The 18435-nt window shown below is 46.2% G+C and overlaps 1 protein-coding gene across 1 annotated transcript in view; it reads right to left on the bottom strand.

The window, feature by feature from the left end:
- Positions 1-18435, bottom strand: part of CNTNAP2 (contactin associated protein 2) — a 1518236-nt gene that overhangs the window by 164666 nt on the left and 1335135 nt on the right. The window contains exon 17 of the mRNA XM_081038748.1: positions 9674-9892. Within this exon, the coding sequence (XP_080894874.1) occupies positions 9674-9892 (219 nt within the window). The remainder of the gene's footprint in view (positions 1-9673; positions 9893-18435) is intronic.

The following is an 18435-nucleotide window of genomic DNA, read 5'->3' as shown; positions in this document are numbered from 1 at the left end:
GATGGCAGGTGCTGAGGTGGGGAAGGGCCTCTAGTCTTATTCAGAAGGAGAACAGAGATATGGATTTGTTTTCGTGGATGACAGAGAAAAATAGCATTAAGTATGAGTCTTAGTGGGTTGGGGTGGTTGCCAGAGGAATTACAGTAGAATGTACAGCTTCCAAATCAGTAGAATAATATCCAATTTAATCAATGGAAACAGATGGGGGGTGGTTAGGTGGGGAAACAAATGAAATACAGAAAATTGAAAACACAAGGCAAGAGGGCAGAAACATACCCTAATATAACAGTAGTTAAAAATACATGAATAAAAGACAGAGAGTCTCAAATTAGATTTCTAAAAGACACAGCATTATGCTAAGAGACACATTTAAAGAGGATACAGACACCATACAAAACACCAGGCAAATATTAACAAGAAGAAGGACTGCATAGTAGTTTTAAGAGCAGAAATAAAACTGTGAGATGAAAACCATCGTCGGGAATAAGGATGGAAACTACATACTGGTATAAGGAACAATAAATCCAAAAGATAATAAATATGTCTTAACTAGCGAAATAGCCTCAAATTATAGAAAGCTAACAATGATAGAACTATTGATAAAAATAGGTCATCAACCAACAGAGTTTGAGATTTACAGTCAGAAACTGATCGGACAAGCCGTACTCAGTGAATTGAGTGTGCAGATTCCCTATGACGCAGTAATTCTCCTGGAAACACACACACACGTGCAACAAACCCTCATTCAGGTAACAGGGGGATGTGCCTAAATATATTCACTGAAGCATTGCTCGTGATAGCTAAGAGTTTGGGGAAACCCAGGTATGCATCGTTAGAAAATGGGATACACGAGGCATGGAGACACTCATAATGGGACACTACATACATAATGATCACAGAGCTACAGACAGATCTTAAAAACATAAGCCTGAGTGAAAGAGTAAAACACAGACTGAGATTGTAGTGCGATACCATTTGTATAACCGGCACGTGAGGGCAATACCACGAATTTTCCAGAACAAACATATATGTTGAACAAATATATAATGGGTGGGACTAGAAGGCCGTCCAAAAAGCACATTGGCTTGCGTACCAGCGATGGGGGAAGAATGAAATTGGGAACGGGTGAAATTATATTGGGATGGGGGAAATTATAAAGGGAAATTAAAATGAGTGAGGAATACTGCCAGGAGATGACAACAGGACCACAGAATGAAGAGTGAGTCCCATGCCAGGTTACACCCAGGGGACCTTGAAAAACTGAGGCTGATGAAAGAAGAGGGGAAAGCCAGAGGCATTTGGCGGGAAACAACTCTGTTTATTTGAGCCAATGAAAGCGGGTCTCTTTTCTCTCGCTTCCTTAGAGTATCCCAGTGAGGACTGTGGACCTGTGAGGACCCATCCTTCCTCTACACTTGTGTCACCGATGCTAATTTATTTCATTACAATCTTTTTCATATGACAGTTGCCATTTATGATTGTGGAGTTTAGTAGAGTCCCTTCGAAAGAGTAACAAGCCTATATGAGAAATTATTTGATACAATTGTTGAAAAAATTTTTTTTCCCATACTGATTTCTCAGTACTGGTGCTTTTATATTAAAACGTTTTCTCTAGATCAGATCATTCCAGTTGTCAGGGGAAAACCGGCAGGGAAGGTCCAGGGAGCCCCTGAAGCACATCTGCTCGTGGCCCGGGAGCTGTCTCACACAAACGGTGAGCAGTAGGACGGGCTCTTTTTTTAGGTTCCAAATCTCTCTCCGAAAGTTTCTACACATCTAACTTCTCAAACTGGATTTCTAAAAGAGTCAGCATTATGATAAAAGACATTTAAATAAGATCCAAGCACCATACCAAACACCAAGCACAAGTCGTTCAGCCTCTGTGGAAATAGTTAATTACCAGACTGTCTTTTAGTTGAAAGCTCAAAAGATGTTAAAAGTACCCTGCCAATTTGATTATGCTGGGAGTATATGAAAAAAGGGTAAATTGTCTACCATAACTTCCTTAATATGTTAAAACGCTAACTGTAAAACAGACAGCTGCAGTTGCCAAAGTTAATTAGTTTTGACCACGATAGGGCAAAGGGTGGGAAAAACATGTTGGTGACTCTGAGTCGGGAAGGGCCATCCTTCAGCTGAGGTGGGGGCGGGTGGGGAGGGGGGTCTTTCTCCCGAGAAGGGCGCAGCTGACTCAGTGGGGCCTCTTGGTGGTCAAGCTGAGAAGTGAAGCAATCTGGTTGCCCCGGTGGGAACTAACATTCACCGAGCGGCTTTTGGGTTTTATTTGGATCTTTGCTTTGTAGATAGTTTATTGATTTCATATACTGATTTGTTTTTACTATAATAAATTTTATCTAGCAACTCATTTTATTTTGTTTCTGTACTTCTCGCAGTGGTTTGTAATCATGACATCACTCCCTACCTCCGCTTGGGAGAGAACACAGCAGCGGGTAGTTAGTTATAAGGGCTGAGGCAGGAGCTCTGCATTAAGGGTCCCCACTAGCATCTCAGCTCCTGCCCAACAGGCGAGACCTCAATCTTGGAGAAGGAGACTGAAAACTATATTTAGGGCCTTGACTGATCTGAGAAGCTGTCTTTCATAAAATTCTTTCTCTGTGACTTTTTTTTTTTTTTTTAAGACTTCTGTCATGCTTGATTTCAGTCTGCAGCACCTAGTGAAAAAGAGATTTCCAAAGATGGCAAATATCATCACATTCTGAGAAAAGGATTTTGGGGAAAGTTTATAAGGAAAAAATACCTTCTTGCTTTGGAAATGGGATGCTCTAAGAGTGAATATGATGATTGACTCAGAGAAGTAATAAGATATCAGAAGGGACATAAACATGTCACTTATGCATTCATTTGAGTGCTTGCTCAGCAAACAAGTCATTGGGCCGCCACTACAGCCTTCTTCCAGATCTCTGTTGTCTGCTAGCTTACCTTCTAGGGGGAGGACACAAAAAGAAGTGGAAAAAATCGCCAGGTCTAAGGAGAATGCATAATAGTACATGACTGGCTACTGTAGATTGAGTGGGTGCAGAGGGCCTCGCCGAGGACATAACCGAAGCTGGGATACGAATGACAAGAAAGGGCCAGCTGTGTCAACCTGGGGACGTGTTGCCGGCAGAGGGGACAGTCAGTGCAGATACTCTAAAGCAGGAGTAAGCCTGGAGTATTCATGGAACATACCAAGACTCTGCAGACCAGGGAGGAGGCCAGTTGCAAGGGTCCAAGCAAGAAACAAGTGCAGCTTTGACTAGAGTGGGACCTGTGGCAACAGAGAGCGGTGGATGAGGCAGTGAGCATACAGAGTCTGAAGGCAGAGTCCCCAGAGTTACTACTGATGGGTGGACAGTAATGAGGGAGACAGAAAATCAAGGGTAAGTCCGTGCTCTAGACTCGAGCAAAAATGGGTGGATGGTTATATCATGTACTGAGATGGGGGGGTTTAGGGTAGGCATCAGAGTTCTCTCCTGTCATGGTGACTCTGAGATGCCCAGTAGACATCCAGGTTGAGATGCCAAGCAGAGAGTTTGATAAGTGGATGCAGAGTTCCTGAAAGAAGTGAGGCCTGGAAATTTCGATTTCAGAGTTGTTGGCACCTACCTTTGTATGGAAGCCATTGGACTAGATAAGATGGCCCAGGGAAACACATGGTTGGAGAAGAAGAGAAACTCTGTGACACGTTAACATTTAGTGGTCAGGGAGAGGAAGGGAACTCACAGGAGAGACTGAAATTGTGGCCGGTGAGGTTGGAGGGAAAGTGGGCGAGTCCACAGCCATGGAATCCAGGAGAAGAAAGCATTTCCGGAAGGAGGGTGTGGGCGACGCTGCTGAGGGATCATGGAAAGGAGACCAGAAGAATGTCTTCTGGACACAGCTCTAGAGAGATCTGTGTTGACTTTGACAACCTTTGTGAAGGGTTTACCAACAAAAGAGCCAAAAAGAAAAACCAGCATATTTCCCTAGCTTAAAGACCCAAGGGAGGAGTCACATTTCCTGCCAAGAGAGCTTGTGCACAACACTGGCTTGTCATTTCAAAGCCTGTGTCAAAGTCTGACCTTGCTCCTTTGCCCCACCTTGACCTTGGCACTGCGACCCTGGGATCCACAGAACTCCTACCAGAGCCGACATGCCCAGTCTGGCCTTGGCTCCTACTGCAGATGCCGTAACTTAGAGCAGTGTTTCCTCATGGGGTGCTGCTGCCATTTGGGGTGCGCTAGTCTTCATAGGGACAGATTCTCCTGTGCATTGTGGAAAGGTTTGTCTACAGCCGGTAGATGAAGGTAGCACCCCAGTGCCTCCACACTTTCCCAAATTCCCTGTGGGCCACAATATCGCCTCGGAGAAGGGACCCTGGTGCAGACTGACCAAGGTGGCTTAACCGTCCCCTCAGCTTGACTACACTTCAGACAGGCTGCTTCCAGACCTAGACCCCTGACTTCCCTATTCTTAGGGCGTTTCCTTGAGAAAACCTGTAAGTTCTCTGCCCTTTTGAGATGTCACTCTTTAAAAAAGTCTTTTATCAGTTTTACAACCCAGGAAGGTCTTTCTCCAGGACCTGGAGTCATCTCTTTGAGATGTAAACATCAAGGGAGATACTGGCTCCACTTCTCCATTTCCCCCCATCCCCCACGCCCCCCCTCCCCGGGGGTGGGGGTGGGGGGTGGGAGCCTCACTTCTGCAGGGTTGTAAAACTCCCTCCTGTCCCTAAGACATGAGAAAGTTAACTTTCCCCGTGGGTGAAGTCAGTTAGCAAACACTGATGGCCTACGTTGTCCCTCCTACCTCAGCTCTGAAAACTCCCCCAGCGAGTACTTTGCCACAACTTCAAAACAGAAAACAAAAATTCTCTTGCCCTGTTTCAGCAGAGGTGGGCTCAGCCTGAGCTGTGGCCTCTCTCCCCAGTGCTGGCGCCTTGAATGAAACCTTCCTTGCCTGTGTTAAGTGCCACCTAGTGTGCGCTTTGACAAGATGAATGGTTAAGAGCTGGGTCTTTGGAATCAGATTGTCTGGGATCAAATCCCAGCTCTGTCTCTTACTAGCTGCATGACCTTGAATCTTTAGCTTTACTTTCTTTGTTGTGAGAATAAAACGGGAGTTAGTTAACAGGGGCCACATCATCTGGTACTTGCGTTGATTCAGTGAGGTAAATAAAGCACGTAAAGCACGTGGCCATGAAGTACCATCCAGGGCGTCAGCCAACATTTATGTTGTTGCTACTGAGTCAAGTTTGCAGAAAATTAGAAAAAAAAAAAAAACTAAATAATTAAGAAAGTAAAACACATATTTTCTGTGTTTTCATTCCTGCAATTTGGATTGTATGTTTTTATTGTAAAATTTTATTCATACACAGAGTTGCATGCACTTCATGACTAGAATTCCATTTTCTCCTCTTGCATGCATTTCTGCCTCTTGCATTGATTTCCTCTTCACTGTCTCAATACTATTGCATTTGAGATCGCAAAGGGAACAGTCCACTCGTGCTTTTGGAACATGGAGGGTACAAGGAGCAGCTGACCACACCAGCTCATTATCATGTTTGGGGACGTGGGCCAAGCAGCTCGCGGAGACCGGTCAGAGCACTCTGGCCTGCATTCGCTTGTAAATCCATTTAATAAACTTCAAACCTTCCATAAACTGAAGTTGCCACTCCGAAGTTTCCCGAGAGATAGACTGCCAGAAAAGAGGAGGGCACAGGCTTCCCTGCTTCCCATCAGCATCTGAGTTGCCGTGAAGATGGCGCCTCTTCCTTACGTCACCGACCAGGTCTCCTGGGCAGCACAGAAGATCCTGAAGGTGTGAAGATGACCTTCCAACTCCTTTTAGGTGACACCTTGCTCCAGAGCAATGGCTTCCTTTAACCTCCAGAGAGATTTTAGAAGAGGCCTGAGCCAACCGAGTTGAGCCTGGACGTCTGTCACTAGTTTAGCTGACCTAACCTTCTCTCTCCAGGAGCCGCTTAGGAGCCTGACTTCTTCCTGAAGCTTCCTGAAGCAGCCTCCAGCTCTCCTGAACTCTGACCTCGTTTTTTATCACCGAGAACAGTTACACACTACGGCCTGGCTGCGACTTAACCTCCACACCAGCCAGACGCCCTGAAGAGCTGGCCTGCCTCTCTTCCACGTCTCACACACGCCAACTCCCTGCCCAGGACCTGGGCTGGCCAGCGGCTCCAGGCTGAGGGCCCAGCAGACATCCTGCTTCCTCACAGCCCGGTCCCTGCTGCCTTAGCGGCCAGGACTCGAATCCTCGGCTATGTCTCTGGGCCATGAAGGGCTTTGGGCCTGGCGCTGTTCATGCTTGGATAATGACCTTGAGTATCTCTGCTGTTTTCCAACCACTAAGAAAAATCCGGCCCACGGCTGCCAAGATGACTAGGTCTCAATACTTGGGCTGCTGAGGCTTCAGGTCACGGAGGGGTCTGGGTACCTCTGCTGGGCCCCAGGAGCTTGTCCTATGCCTGTCACGCACGTCGGATCAAACACATGAGAAAGTTCCCTGCGCTTTTTGGATGAATACCAGCAACTGCTCCTTTCTTCCCATGTCACTTTTTATTTTTAAATGTATTTGTTACTTTTGGACTAAACCAGAATCCTAGCTGGATTCTCATTAGTTCCAAAAGACCCGTGCCAACCCTCTTTTGATGATAGCTTCTAATTATGTATCAGATGTAGAGGGAGGAGAGCTGTATCCTCCCCGCTTTTTCAGTTCCTTGGGAGAGCAGACGTGAACCTGGCCTTGCTCACACAGGCAGTGGGCAGGGGTGGCCCTTTCCTTAGAGTCCACTTTGTGTGCCGAGCCCAGAACTACTGCCAGCCTGTTTCCGCTTTGCATCACAGCCTGGCCTTCTCCAGAACCCCGATGGAGCGCTGGGGCAGCTCTGCCACGTGCCAGTCATGTGGCGTGATGCTTTCAGATGGACACTCACTTGCTTTCTTGGCTGACTGTGAGGAAATGCCTGGCCCTGCGGCTTGGTGGCCTGGTGGCCGGTAAGTCAAGTAATTGCAGCGATTTTGGGATGTCGAGGGGGCATTTATGCATGTGAGCTTCCCTTTGGGGCTTGTGGATTAAAATGATGGCATTTTAGGTCAGGATTTTGGGGAAGAAGAAACAATGGGATCTGTAGGAGGGCATGAATGTTACATGAAGGAAGAAGGAAGCTGAGAGAGTAAAAGGTAAAGGAACAGAGAGAGAAATAACTCTTATTAACGTATATGGACTCGGTGCCACGGTGTACACAGTGCTCAGGGCAGAACAACTCATCTCGTCCTGGAATGCAGGACCTGCACCCCTAATAAGCACAGAAATGTTAGGTGACTTGTCCGTGGTCCCAGCTGGTCAGCGGAACAGCTGGGACCCAAAGCCACGTAGCTTAACCATGCGACCTGTGGAGAGGACGACTTCTTGGCAACTCAGGCCTTTTTAAACCATCTCTAAACACGCAATCATAAATGGTTAAAGCTGGAAGAAATTTGGGGGACCAACTAATCCAACTCCTTCATTAGACAGATGGAAAATAAAAAGACTCAAAGAGGGACAGTGGTGATATGTGGTCAAAATATTAGAGCAGAACAGAGAACAACTCTCACTGCCGGAATCCCTACTGAACAGTCGTGGCCTGGCTGGCTCCAGGAGTTCATAGCTAGTGAACTTGATTTTTTTCTGGAAATGAGCACATCCCCCCCTACCGCCCCTGGGGTGGACCTCTATTGAAGAACAATATTTTTCATATTGGCTCAAACAGCTTGTGTCTGGGAGATGTGTATCATGCCAACCTCAAAGATAATAGGAAATTAGAAACTGGGACGGGAGACTTACTCTTTTTCATCTAGTGAATAGATGTTGGACACATCAAGTCTGCGCATCATTCCGGGGTCACTAGTGGTTTTGTAATTACTACATTCAAAGGCTATTTTTCTAGTCTAATTTAACCCAGGGCACTTGATACCATTTGTCATAATAAACAAAGAGAATCTCAGGAAACCCGCTGCTCCTGTGATGTCCCGCTCCAATTATTCTTCACTTGATCTTTCTGTTCCTCCTCATTCTTCTTCTGGAGATGCAACTTTTCTGCCTGTCCCTGAAATTTAATTGTTTTATCAAATTCTGCCTCAGCCCTCTGTACTCTTCTCTTTTTATAAGTGGTTCTCGTGTACACAAATCAAAATTCTTTCCAAGACTATAATAAATGCTCCCCCTGCCCCTCTCCATTTACAACTTTACTTGGTCTCCAAAATTCTTGGAGACAACGATAGTGGACAGAAGGAGAGAAAAGTAAAGTTGGATCTCTACATCCAATGACCAGTTTAAAAAAAGTGAGAAACTGGGTGAGTTTGGGTCACTTGTGACGATGAAAACCAAGTGGAATCTAACCGGCACTCTTGGGACTCACAGGATTTTGGAATAAACTTCCCTTAGGAGGTCTGGGCCAGACAGCCTGATAAAGTGAAACTTGTTCCCAATATTTAGCAGGAGTCAGTGGGCTGGATGGTGGGTTTAATACCAAATAATGTAAAAGCGATGTGTAATTTTGAGAACTACAACTTGAGGGAGGGGTTTGGCAGGGCTGGGTTCTCGCTGAGGTGGAGGAGTCAGTATTTTATTTCAAAATCTATGACTCTTGCATGGCCCGTGGCTGACACGGCTTGTTGACAAGTCGGTTTTGCTTCCAAAGCTAACGGACTAAGCTCACACCTTTGTGGTTTCCCACAGCGCACAAAGTGGTGAATACTTAATTTTACCTTTCGTTGTGTGACTTTCTAATGTTCTTAAAGCATCTCACACAACTATGAAAGATGTGGGGACACTGGCCCCTATTAAAATGAACTGACCTTCGGTGAGTTGCTGCCATGGGGCAGGTGTCATGAATGTGACCAACCACCAGGTCACCTCTGGTCTGGCTGCATCTGAGACATCACAGTTGACTGACTTGATCAATTAACCCCCAGAAACCCAGAGGGAAGGTGTCTAAGGCGGCATACAGCCCCAAAGTCCTTCAGACTTGCTTTGTTTTCATTCAACAGGGGAAAATGGTTACTTTCCTACACTGTTATATTTCTGGAAAACCACATTGAAAATTTAACTAGCCATGGAAATAGGTATTGATTTGAAGTGATGTTAGGTTCAGCAGGAATAGCCCACTTCCGTCTTAGAACACTTAACCTTTTGCTCTTTAAATTTCTTTGTGCCGTGTAGAAAGATCCTACGTCAAGGAGAAGCCGAAACCTTTCTCTGCCTGGAAACTGGAGGACGGGCAGAGAAAGGAATGGATTTCTACATATCGTTCCAAGCAAATCTGGATGGAGGGAGCTGATGTCGTTTCCCTCCCTTTTCCTTTCTTACTTGTGCTGTAAATTATCAAAGAACGTTAGGCTGTTCTAAAACCACACACCTAAAAGTGTACAGGCCAGAGGCCTCAGCGATATCCTGGCTCCCCTTTGATTTTGTAGATTGAGGCTGTGAGCTCCGGAAAGTGCAGCATGGAACTGGGTTTAGGTCTCTTAAATCCTTTTCCTTGTTCCCTCTGTCTTGGAGGAGACTACAAGAAACCCAGATGCCTACTTGCTTTTAGAAAGATTTCTAGCAAAACACTCAGACTATTTTCCTTTTTCCATCGCAAAGGTTATTCACACCAACAGAGGGCAGTCATGGCGGCCACTGTGTTACTCACCCACAAACAGCTGGCTGTACAGTTCCAGGCGGGTATGGCCTTCGCTGGGCGCCTTGCGGACCTGCTGTGGCAGCCGGTCCACCTGGAGGCTGGCCTGCTTGACATTCCTCTCCGCAGTGACCCGGTGCCACTGGTCATCGTTGAGAGGGGAGGGCGACCTCACCACAATCTCCACTGGTCCATTTCCAACATCAAATGAAAAGGAGACTTCTGTGGTAGCTGGAAGAATAGAAAGCACGAAAGGCACGTGAGTATGTTCCTTCCAGACGCCCAAAGAGAACACTGAATTCTAGAGGAAAAACGAAGCACGGAGAGAGCAATAATGTAAGCCCATCATTTGCTGCAAAGATCCATGGCGCAATCATTTGAGAAGGATAAAACATCAATCCATTGTTAGCCATTAATAACCAAGGGGAGGAGAGCAGACTTGTCCTGGGGCCAGGGGTGCATTCATTTTCTCTCCTTTTAGAAGCCTATCGAGAGGTTAACGTCATTGCCTCTTTCCAGATAAGGAAAGTGAGGCTTGGAGAGGTGAGGCACATGTTGAGTGTCTTAGGTTCCATGAACAATGAAGTCAGGACGTGAACCCAGGCTTGTCAGACTGTAGAGCCTGGGCTCTTTTCATTCTACCCCCCACATAACTCTTCCATAGCTCTAGGGAAGTAGACACCTGTGTCCAGCTCCATGCCCAGAGATTCTGGCTCTGCTGGTCTGGTGTAGGTGTCGGTACTTTTAAATCTCCCTGGAAAATATTAACATGTGGAGATGAGAGTGCCCGCTGTGGGAGAGAATTCACAACGTTTTGTTTCATTTATCTAAGCATTGCAGTTCCTACTGAAAGTTAGGGAGCAAGGAATCGTGGGTGCATGATGAGGGTGACCCGCGTCTTTTCCTGTTCACCTGTGGCTGCCCAAAAGGTAGCCTCAGATTCCTGCCCAGTGACCCTTTTCCAGGATCATTCGTGTGACCTCAGTCATTCCCCATCTGGGACACCGGATCCTTCTCGGAACCTACCCTCCAGCACTGGCCACAAATCATTCTTTGTTCATAGATCTGCCCCAAGCCAACCTCCTTGTGTAATAAATCAGCTTTCAACGACGGAGAAATGGATTAGGTGGTAGCTTTGGCAATTTCGGTTGTAAATAGTTTTCTTGCTTCACATTTTAGGTTTTAAGTTCCTCAGCGACCACACAGTGTTTTATGAACACATTTTTTAAATGTATATTTTTCTTGCAGTTGGCAGGAGAGGGAGCTAAATGCAGAAGCAGCAGACACGTCCGCAGCTCCGTAGGCTGGGAGAATTCTTTTCGACATTAAAGATGTGGCCTACCCGTGAAATTCCTAACTTGGCTATACAGAGATTTAGCCTCTTGTATTATCAATAAGCCTAATGCCTAATCGCTAAGCAGTTTAATTAAATATCTGTCATTTTTCTCTCTCTCCGGGCTAATAGAAAATTCAGCTTTTCTGGACTGGTACCATTTTGAGATGATGTCACAAGCAATCAAAATTCTAATGTAAAACCCACAGTGGGCCAGGGTCTCTCGGGACTCAGACTGTCCCCTGCTCTGGGTTAGGCCCCTCTGAAAGCTACATTAAGTTTATTGAGCTACAGGGATTATCAGATGTAGAGCTCAATTTAATGAACCTAATTGTACCAAAGAATTTTGATCTTTTACGTCATTAGTAAGGGGATTTTAACCCCCGTGGTGATTCCACACACACTCTGGTAAAATGTCTCCTCTAAGTTAGGCGCTCGTGCTTCTAGGGTCCCACTGATGGACGCAGGCCAGTGACCTTCAGGGTTTCTATGGAAGTGCAATCAGAATGCAGACCGACGACCACGTGACTCCCCAGGAATGACCTTCCCTGCATTTCTGGTATAGTCAATGGGGAAAAAGTGTCCTCAGTTTTAAGAGTGAATCTGTTGTGTTCTCGTTGTCTTAGCAGATGCATTTTAAAACACAAGCTGTCAGATTAGCAAGAGAACAAGGGTTCCTGAGGTAAGGAGAAAAGATTGTTTCATTTTTAAAGGTATCAACAGCCATCAGGGAACTAGAATTGGGGGATAAATTAAGTATAACCCTAAGGTTTGACTCGGAGGGATGCATGCTGCTCTAATTTCCTCTCCTTCTCTCCTCCTGCTACTATGAATTCTCGTCCAGGTGTTTGTTTACATGTCACCACTTAGAGACACTCTGAGTAGCTGAAGTTAACTGGGAACTAGCCAGGCTTTTTTCTCTTCTTGTCACCCTGGGAACCCTGTTTCTTCTCTGGCCTGGGGTCTTCTTAACATCAACGCTTCATTCTAGAGAAGGCAAGTCTCTGAGATCCGGCTCAGTCTTCTCACCCCAGCGGGGTACAGCCAGAGTGGCCGGAGACCGTGGGCCTCTGAGAGCACAGCCTTCCTACAGAGCTCCCGTCCTGGTGCTCCTGGAACAATGGTCCCAGTCTGAGCACACCCGCCCCCTTCTGTGCCTCCCGAGGGAGGGGCTGCAGGCCAAGCAGCCCCCATGTTAGCTTCCCTGACATTGCGAAGGGACGCCTTTGAGAAATCCCATCTCCCAGTCAAATGGCAAGTGTGCTTTAAACGCGTCTAAAGTTCAGCTTGTGGCTGATTGCGCCTGGTCTTCTGGGTGAGAGGAACTGACACTTCAAAAGTGATAATTACAGAGAGTTGGCGAGCGAATGAATGGGAGGCAGCATACAAAGACCAGAGCCAACGGCACCGTCTCTACTTAGAGTGTGTGCCTGCGATTGGAGCCTGAAGTGTTACCCCGTTTCTGCCTGTGGAGACGGAGCTTCTCACACACTGAAAATACTCTTATTCCCAGAAGTAAGCAGTTGAGAAGTGGAAGCGTCTAGTGTGGCTCTTTGGAAAGAAGACTGTGGCAAACACTCACAGTTGCTTTTCCACGAGTATCAAGAACGAGGGGGCACCTGAGATTGGACCCGACTTGCCATAGTTTCACCGGTGCTGGAAGAAGGCAGGAGACTCCTGAGTCAGAGACAAAGGATGTTATTATTCACAGTGAGGTGGGCAGCAGGACATGGGTGTCCCTTGTCCCCCCTGTGAAGAGTTTGCGTCACAGCCGAGGAATCCTGAATTTAGGGAACCCCAATCTGTGAAGGGGGCTGCCAGCAAACGTGCTCAACTTTTGTTCAGGGGAGAAACATTAGCTTTATTATCCTGCTCAGAAAACAAATCTACCCTCTTTCCCAGAAGAAGATACTGTCTCTATCTTCCAAAGCTGTCCGTTAGAAGGGGATGGACAAAGCTCTCAATGCCTCTTGCTCAGAAGACAAGCAGAAATGGGAGAGACTCATGGAGAATTTCCCCCAACTATCCACTCCCTGCCTTCTCCTTGTGAGCTGACCCGATTTTGCCTGAGGATCTGAGAGCTGCCATAGAATCGGACACATCACGTAAGGACGGTCCCCCTCCAGGCTCACAGGGTGGATTTGGATTTGTCTGAGTCGAACACGGCAATCCCATGCTCCTTCCCATTACCTTGTTAAAACGGGACATATTACTCCCTCCTGGCCAATAAGATGCAAGAGGGAGTCTTGGGGGGCCTTTTGTGACAAATTTCTTAGCTCATATGAGAAAAAATGGTCAGTCCCTTTTTTGCCCCTTGATCTTGGGAGGCGGTAGTTCCCAATGTCACCTTGTAGACATCAGATACATTGCAGAGAACAGGAGGGGAACACAATAAACCTGGGCCTTTGGCGACGTTGTTCAGCCCCTGAGTTTTTCCCGGAGCCACCTTAAACCGTCTTATGAGAGGGGATTATTATTGCTGAAGCCGTTTTTATTCCCCCTGGAAACATCTTAACTGACCTAGCAAATAGTTTAGCACTCGGTGTAAGCACAAGTCTTAACTTTGCCTTTTTACCTTTTTTGGGCCTCAGGTTACTGGTAACCGAAATGAAGACTGTATTTATGGTTTTCCAAGAGTTTCTGTGTCTGAAATGTGGTTGAAAAACCTGAACGCGATGATCTCTGAGCTCCCTTCCAATACCAACATTGTACGATCAAATTTCCAAGACTCTAAGAGAAATAGTAAAATTAAATATAGCCAGTCCTAATGATAATTTTGGATATTCGATCACTATAAGGAGAAAAGAAACATTAAAAGAGAAATGCACAAGGTGGCAGACTGGCATCAGAAACACGTGCCGACGGCAGAAATGACCTTAGAATACATCTGGCTCAGGACTTCATCTGAGTGACGAAACAACGAGTGGACAACCGAGGACCGTTCTTCCTATGTCCTCCTCCCCCCTATTAAGTCCAGCAGGTGGCATTACTTGCTCTCCTTCTAACTCATGATAAGTTTTCCCAAATAAATCACTCCAGACTCGACGTCCTGAAGTGACAAATTTAACCACTCACCGGGATAGTAGACGTTTTGGCACTGAATTCTCCTAGCAGGTGAGGTAACATGTAGACATCAGACTTAAAAGTGTCAGTTGGAAGTAGCAGAAACAATTTGGTCATTCAATAGGGAACAGGGAACGAGGAAAGCCACGGACAGGTACACAGAGTGAGTGCGCTGAGATGACCAGCTAACACTGTTGCAGCTTTCAGAACGGTGGGTTTCTCCCTTTTCTGAAATGAAGTTTAAGGGGGGGACAGTTTCCAACAGGCTGTTCCACACAAAATCTCACTGAGCCCGTACAAACAAAACTGGTCACAGGCAGAGCAGATATGTTAGCTTCACTCTATAGTGGAGAATGTTAGGAATACATAATTCTGCTTTCTGTTTTATGAAGGAAGGGCTAAGTGTACGTCAGGAGACAAGAGAATGAATGCAACATGAGAGGGCTGTGAGGAGAACCAGGTAGGCTGACAGTGAGTTCACCGTGAGAATCAGAGAGACAAGGAAAAGAAGGAAGAAGCAAAGAGAACACCTATGTTTCTACGTCAGGCCACAGGTGCTCCCCGGGATGCTGTACCTTCCTACCCATTCAGGGACACCACTCCAGCAATCCTCCCCTCTCTTCTACAGCTGCCATGTTGTGTTCTCTCTACTGGGTCATTCCACGTGAACAGGCTGACATGACTCCAAGCCTAACAGCCACCACCGCAAAACTCTCCTTTTGACTTTATATCTCATTTATTTGTTCCCTTTTGGTGCCCAATTCCTTGAGAGAGCCGCTTAGACTCTCTGTGTCGTTCTCTAACCCCATCACATAGAGCTTTCTCCTTCACTGCCTTGTGAAGCTGTTCCTGCCTCAGGGCCTTAGCACGTACCATTCCCTGTTTACTCAGATATCTCTATAGCTGCTCCTCTACCTGTTTGTTCACAAGTCATCATAGTAGAGACGCCTTTCCCAAACATCCTGTTAAAGACAAAACCCCTCTCTCAGCTGCCTTTCCCCCTCTAGCCTGGTTTTTTTAGAGCTCTGTAGCATGACCACCTTCTGATGCAATATACAATACATGTGCTTCTGGCCTCATAAAGTAGAAGCATTTTATATTTTGTTCATTTTTGCTAGAGCCTCAAGCACCGGGAATAATGCCTTCCAAACAGTGGGCACTCAACAATTCGTGAATGAATGAGTGAATGAAAGAAGGAACCAGAACATTCCTGCCAGAGGCCAGTTATAATAGATACTCTGAAAAAAGAAATCCACACACTTTCTTAAGGCCAACCACACTTCAGCCCACCGGCACATGTCGGGGATGCTATCTTGTCTCCCACAAGCATCTTCCCTAAGCACATAGTAACAATGTGTACTTTATCAGTCTAGGAACTCAATACATTAGTTACATCTGCTTGAAACAAACTGTGCTCAATGTTGTTCCCAAATATCTGACAGCTGAGGAACAAAGGCTTATCCAGGATCAGCTCAGCAGTGGAGCCAGAAGCAGAGTTTTCTCCTGTTTTTACAGCTCATGGTATTTTCACTCTATTCTTAGGAACAACGACCTTGCATCATAACTATATTTCTCAAATTTTGGCTCTCAGAAGAAACTGCTACATGCTTTAATGCATATTCCAAGGCTCCTCTCATAGAGCTTCTGATTCAGTACGTTGTGTTTTATTAAAGCCAGGTGACTCTGATGCAAGTAGCCCTGGAATCCTATGTAAGGAACATTAGGATTTCCACATTTCATTCTAGCAGGAAGAGCCTAGGAATCGTTTGCTTCCTTATCATCAAGAGAAAGAATTTCAAAACGTGTAGTAAATAGTTTAACCTTGTCCAAAGAGAGGTCTCCACTTTGCCCTGGCTCTGAAAAGGTAATGTCTGTACGCTTGAAATGCTACACGTGGGAGCCCCAGGTCATGCCAGAGTCTACAATGTGATTTAGAGTGGGACCGGGACTCACACAAAGTATTTGGGATGGGGGCTGACCACCCCCGATAGACCAACAATGAGATGTAGGGTGAAGTTTGGGTTATACAGTTCAACACCTGGAGGGGCTGAAAACCGAGGTCAGCCACGTAGGCAGTCAAATGTTGCTGTGGGATGGAGCCTGAATAAAGACTCGGGACACTGGGGCTCACAGGAGCTGCCCTAGTTGGCGGTACCCCCTGCGTACTGTCACAATAAATTCTGGGAAAGGAACATGTTCATGGCTTCATGGGAAGAGCGCCCCTGGAAGGTTGGCTTCTGGCACTTTTCATGGTCTCTGCCCTCTGTGCTCCTTTTCTTGTCTGATTCTAATCTGTATTCTTTCCCTGTAATAACTGTAACCATGAGTACATGAGTATAGCCTCTGGTGAGTTCTGTGAGTTCCTCTAGAGAATTATGGAACCTGAGGGTGATTTGGGGCGACCCCCCAAATTTGCAGTGGGTGTCAGAAGTGTGTGCAATCTTGTGCGGGCTGGGGTCTTTCTCAGTTTGCAGTTGGTCTAATTGTCTGCAAAAATAAAAACAATCGCTTCAGTTTGGACCAATGTGACTGAATCTAGCCATGTTAAGACTGAAAGACTTCCTAGCTTGGAGTCCTACCTCCATGCCCGCCTGCACGGCCTAGCTAAGGAAATCGAGTCTATGAGAGGTAAAGCACAGTAATAACTAAGCCCAGAGCTTCTGCTTTCCCAACTGTCCTGTACTGCCTTTCATGTTATGCAGGAAATAAAAAATAACCTGGCTTTCCTTTATGATAGTCTTAGTTTGCGAATATAGAAGATTTTGGAGCTAAACATGCATATTCATACCGAAAACCTCTGTGTTCAACACATCTGAAAATGAACACTGGCATGGAAAATTTATTTGAAGTCTTTTGGAAATTTTTCAAGGAAATGCCTGAAGCTGAAGAATCAATGTTACGAACTCATTTTAAAACCTCTGGTATCTTGATAACCTCTTGAGTATGAGAAATATTTCTCTTTATGTATCTCGGCCTTTAAGCTTTTTATTATGGCTAAAAAATAACTTCTCACACAAAGGCATCCATAGAGAGAAGGAAGCAAAAGGGAGTTACCATGGGCCGCCCAGAAAGAGAGAGAACTGCCTTTAAAATACAAAGCCTTTCTAATTTTAGTTTTCTCCATGCATTTCGCCACCTTCTGAGAATAACTTTTTGAATATTAATGGGCCTATGTCATTTAAAAAGGAAAAAGACAAAAATCTTTGCAAAATGACATGTGGCTTGAAGCAGCACCTGTCCTCAGTAAGGGACGTGTCATCAGGACTTAAATACCCTCGTGATTGGAGTCAGCAGACTCGTGTGCTGGGCAGAGTGTGCCCAGTTTAAAAGAATAGATGAAAGTCGTGGATGGTGGCTTTGAGGATAGAGCGTTTGTGCTAAAGGGAAATAAATGCAGAAGCTGCTTTAGAACAATCGTGAAGTTGGATGCCTATGAATTCTCCAGAGATGGAGAGGAGAGTGGATTAAAAGACAGGACAGATGTCAAGGAAGCTTTTCTCTTGACCAGAGTCAGATTGTGCGGCAAGATGAGAAACTCCCATCGATGGCAACGTATGTTGGTAGAGAAGTAACTGATGGGGTGGATTTCAGGTAGTATCAGAGAGCGCAGGCTCACCGAGATCCATGGCTTTGGAGAGTGCAGGGAGAATGGATGGTGGGACTTGGGTCCACAGGAGGTCATCCAACCGGTGCTCAAACAACTCGATTTGGACAAAAAGCCGATGGGTGTTCATGCGGACCAAGCGGATGCTTATAAGTTAATTCAGTAGAACTTCTAAATGACTGAGCGCCGGCTGGCTATGCTCATGGGGACACTGATGATGAGGAAAAGCTGAAGACAGGTCTTTGGAGGAAAGGATAAGGCCGTGGAAGGAGCATGGCTGCTGGTGAGAGCTGCGAGGACGTCCGCCAGAAGGAAAACAGAGGAGACATCTGCTTCCAGGTTTCATGGACTGGGTTTCAGACCAGCTATATTGCAGGCATTGCTTCTCCTCTCCTCTCCTCTCCTCTCTCCTCTCCTCTCCTCTCCTCTCCTCTCCTCTCCTCTCCTCTCCTCTCCTCTCCTCTCCTCTCCCCTCCCCTCCCCTCCCCTCCCCTCCCCTCCCCTCCCCTCCCCTCCCCTTCCCCCCTCCCCTCCCCCCTTCCTTCCCTTTCTCTCTCTCTCTCTCTCTCTCTCTCTCTGTCTCTCTCTCTCTCTCTCTCTCTCTCTCTCTCTCTCTCTCTCTCTCTCTTTCTCAGCAAACTGTTTCCTATCGAGCATATCCTTTCAATGCCACCCTGGTATGATTTCAGACAAGATCTCTCTAAACAAAAAAGCACCAAATGAAGATTCCATTGTCCACATGCTGTGGACCCAGACTGGAAAAAGATTTACCCT

This window comes from Rhinolophus hipposideros (genome assembly GCF_964194185.1).
Source record: "Rhinolophus hipposideros genome assembly, chromosome: 25".
In the NCBI taxonomy this organism is placed as follows: domain Eukaryota; kingdom Metazoa; phylum Chordata; class Mammalia; order Chiroptera; family Rhinolophidae; genus Rhinolophus; species Rhinolophus hipposideros.
The sequence above is the reverse complement of the archived record's forward strand: the minus strand, read 5'-3'. Positions and strand labels throughout refer to the sequence as shown.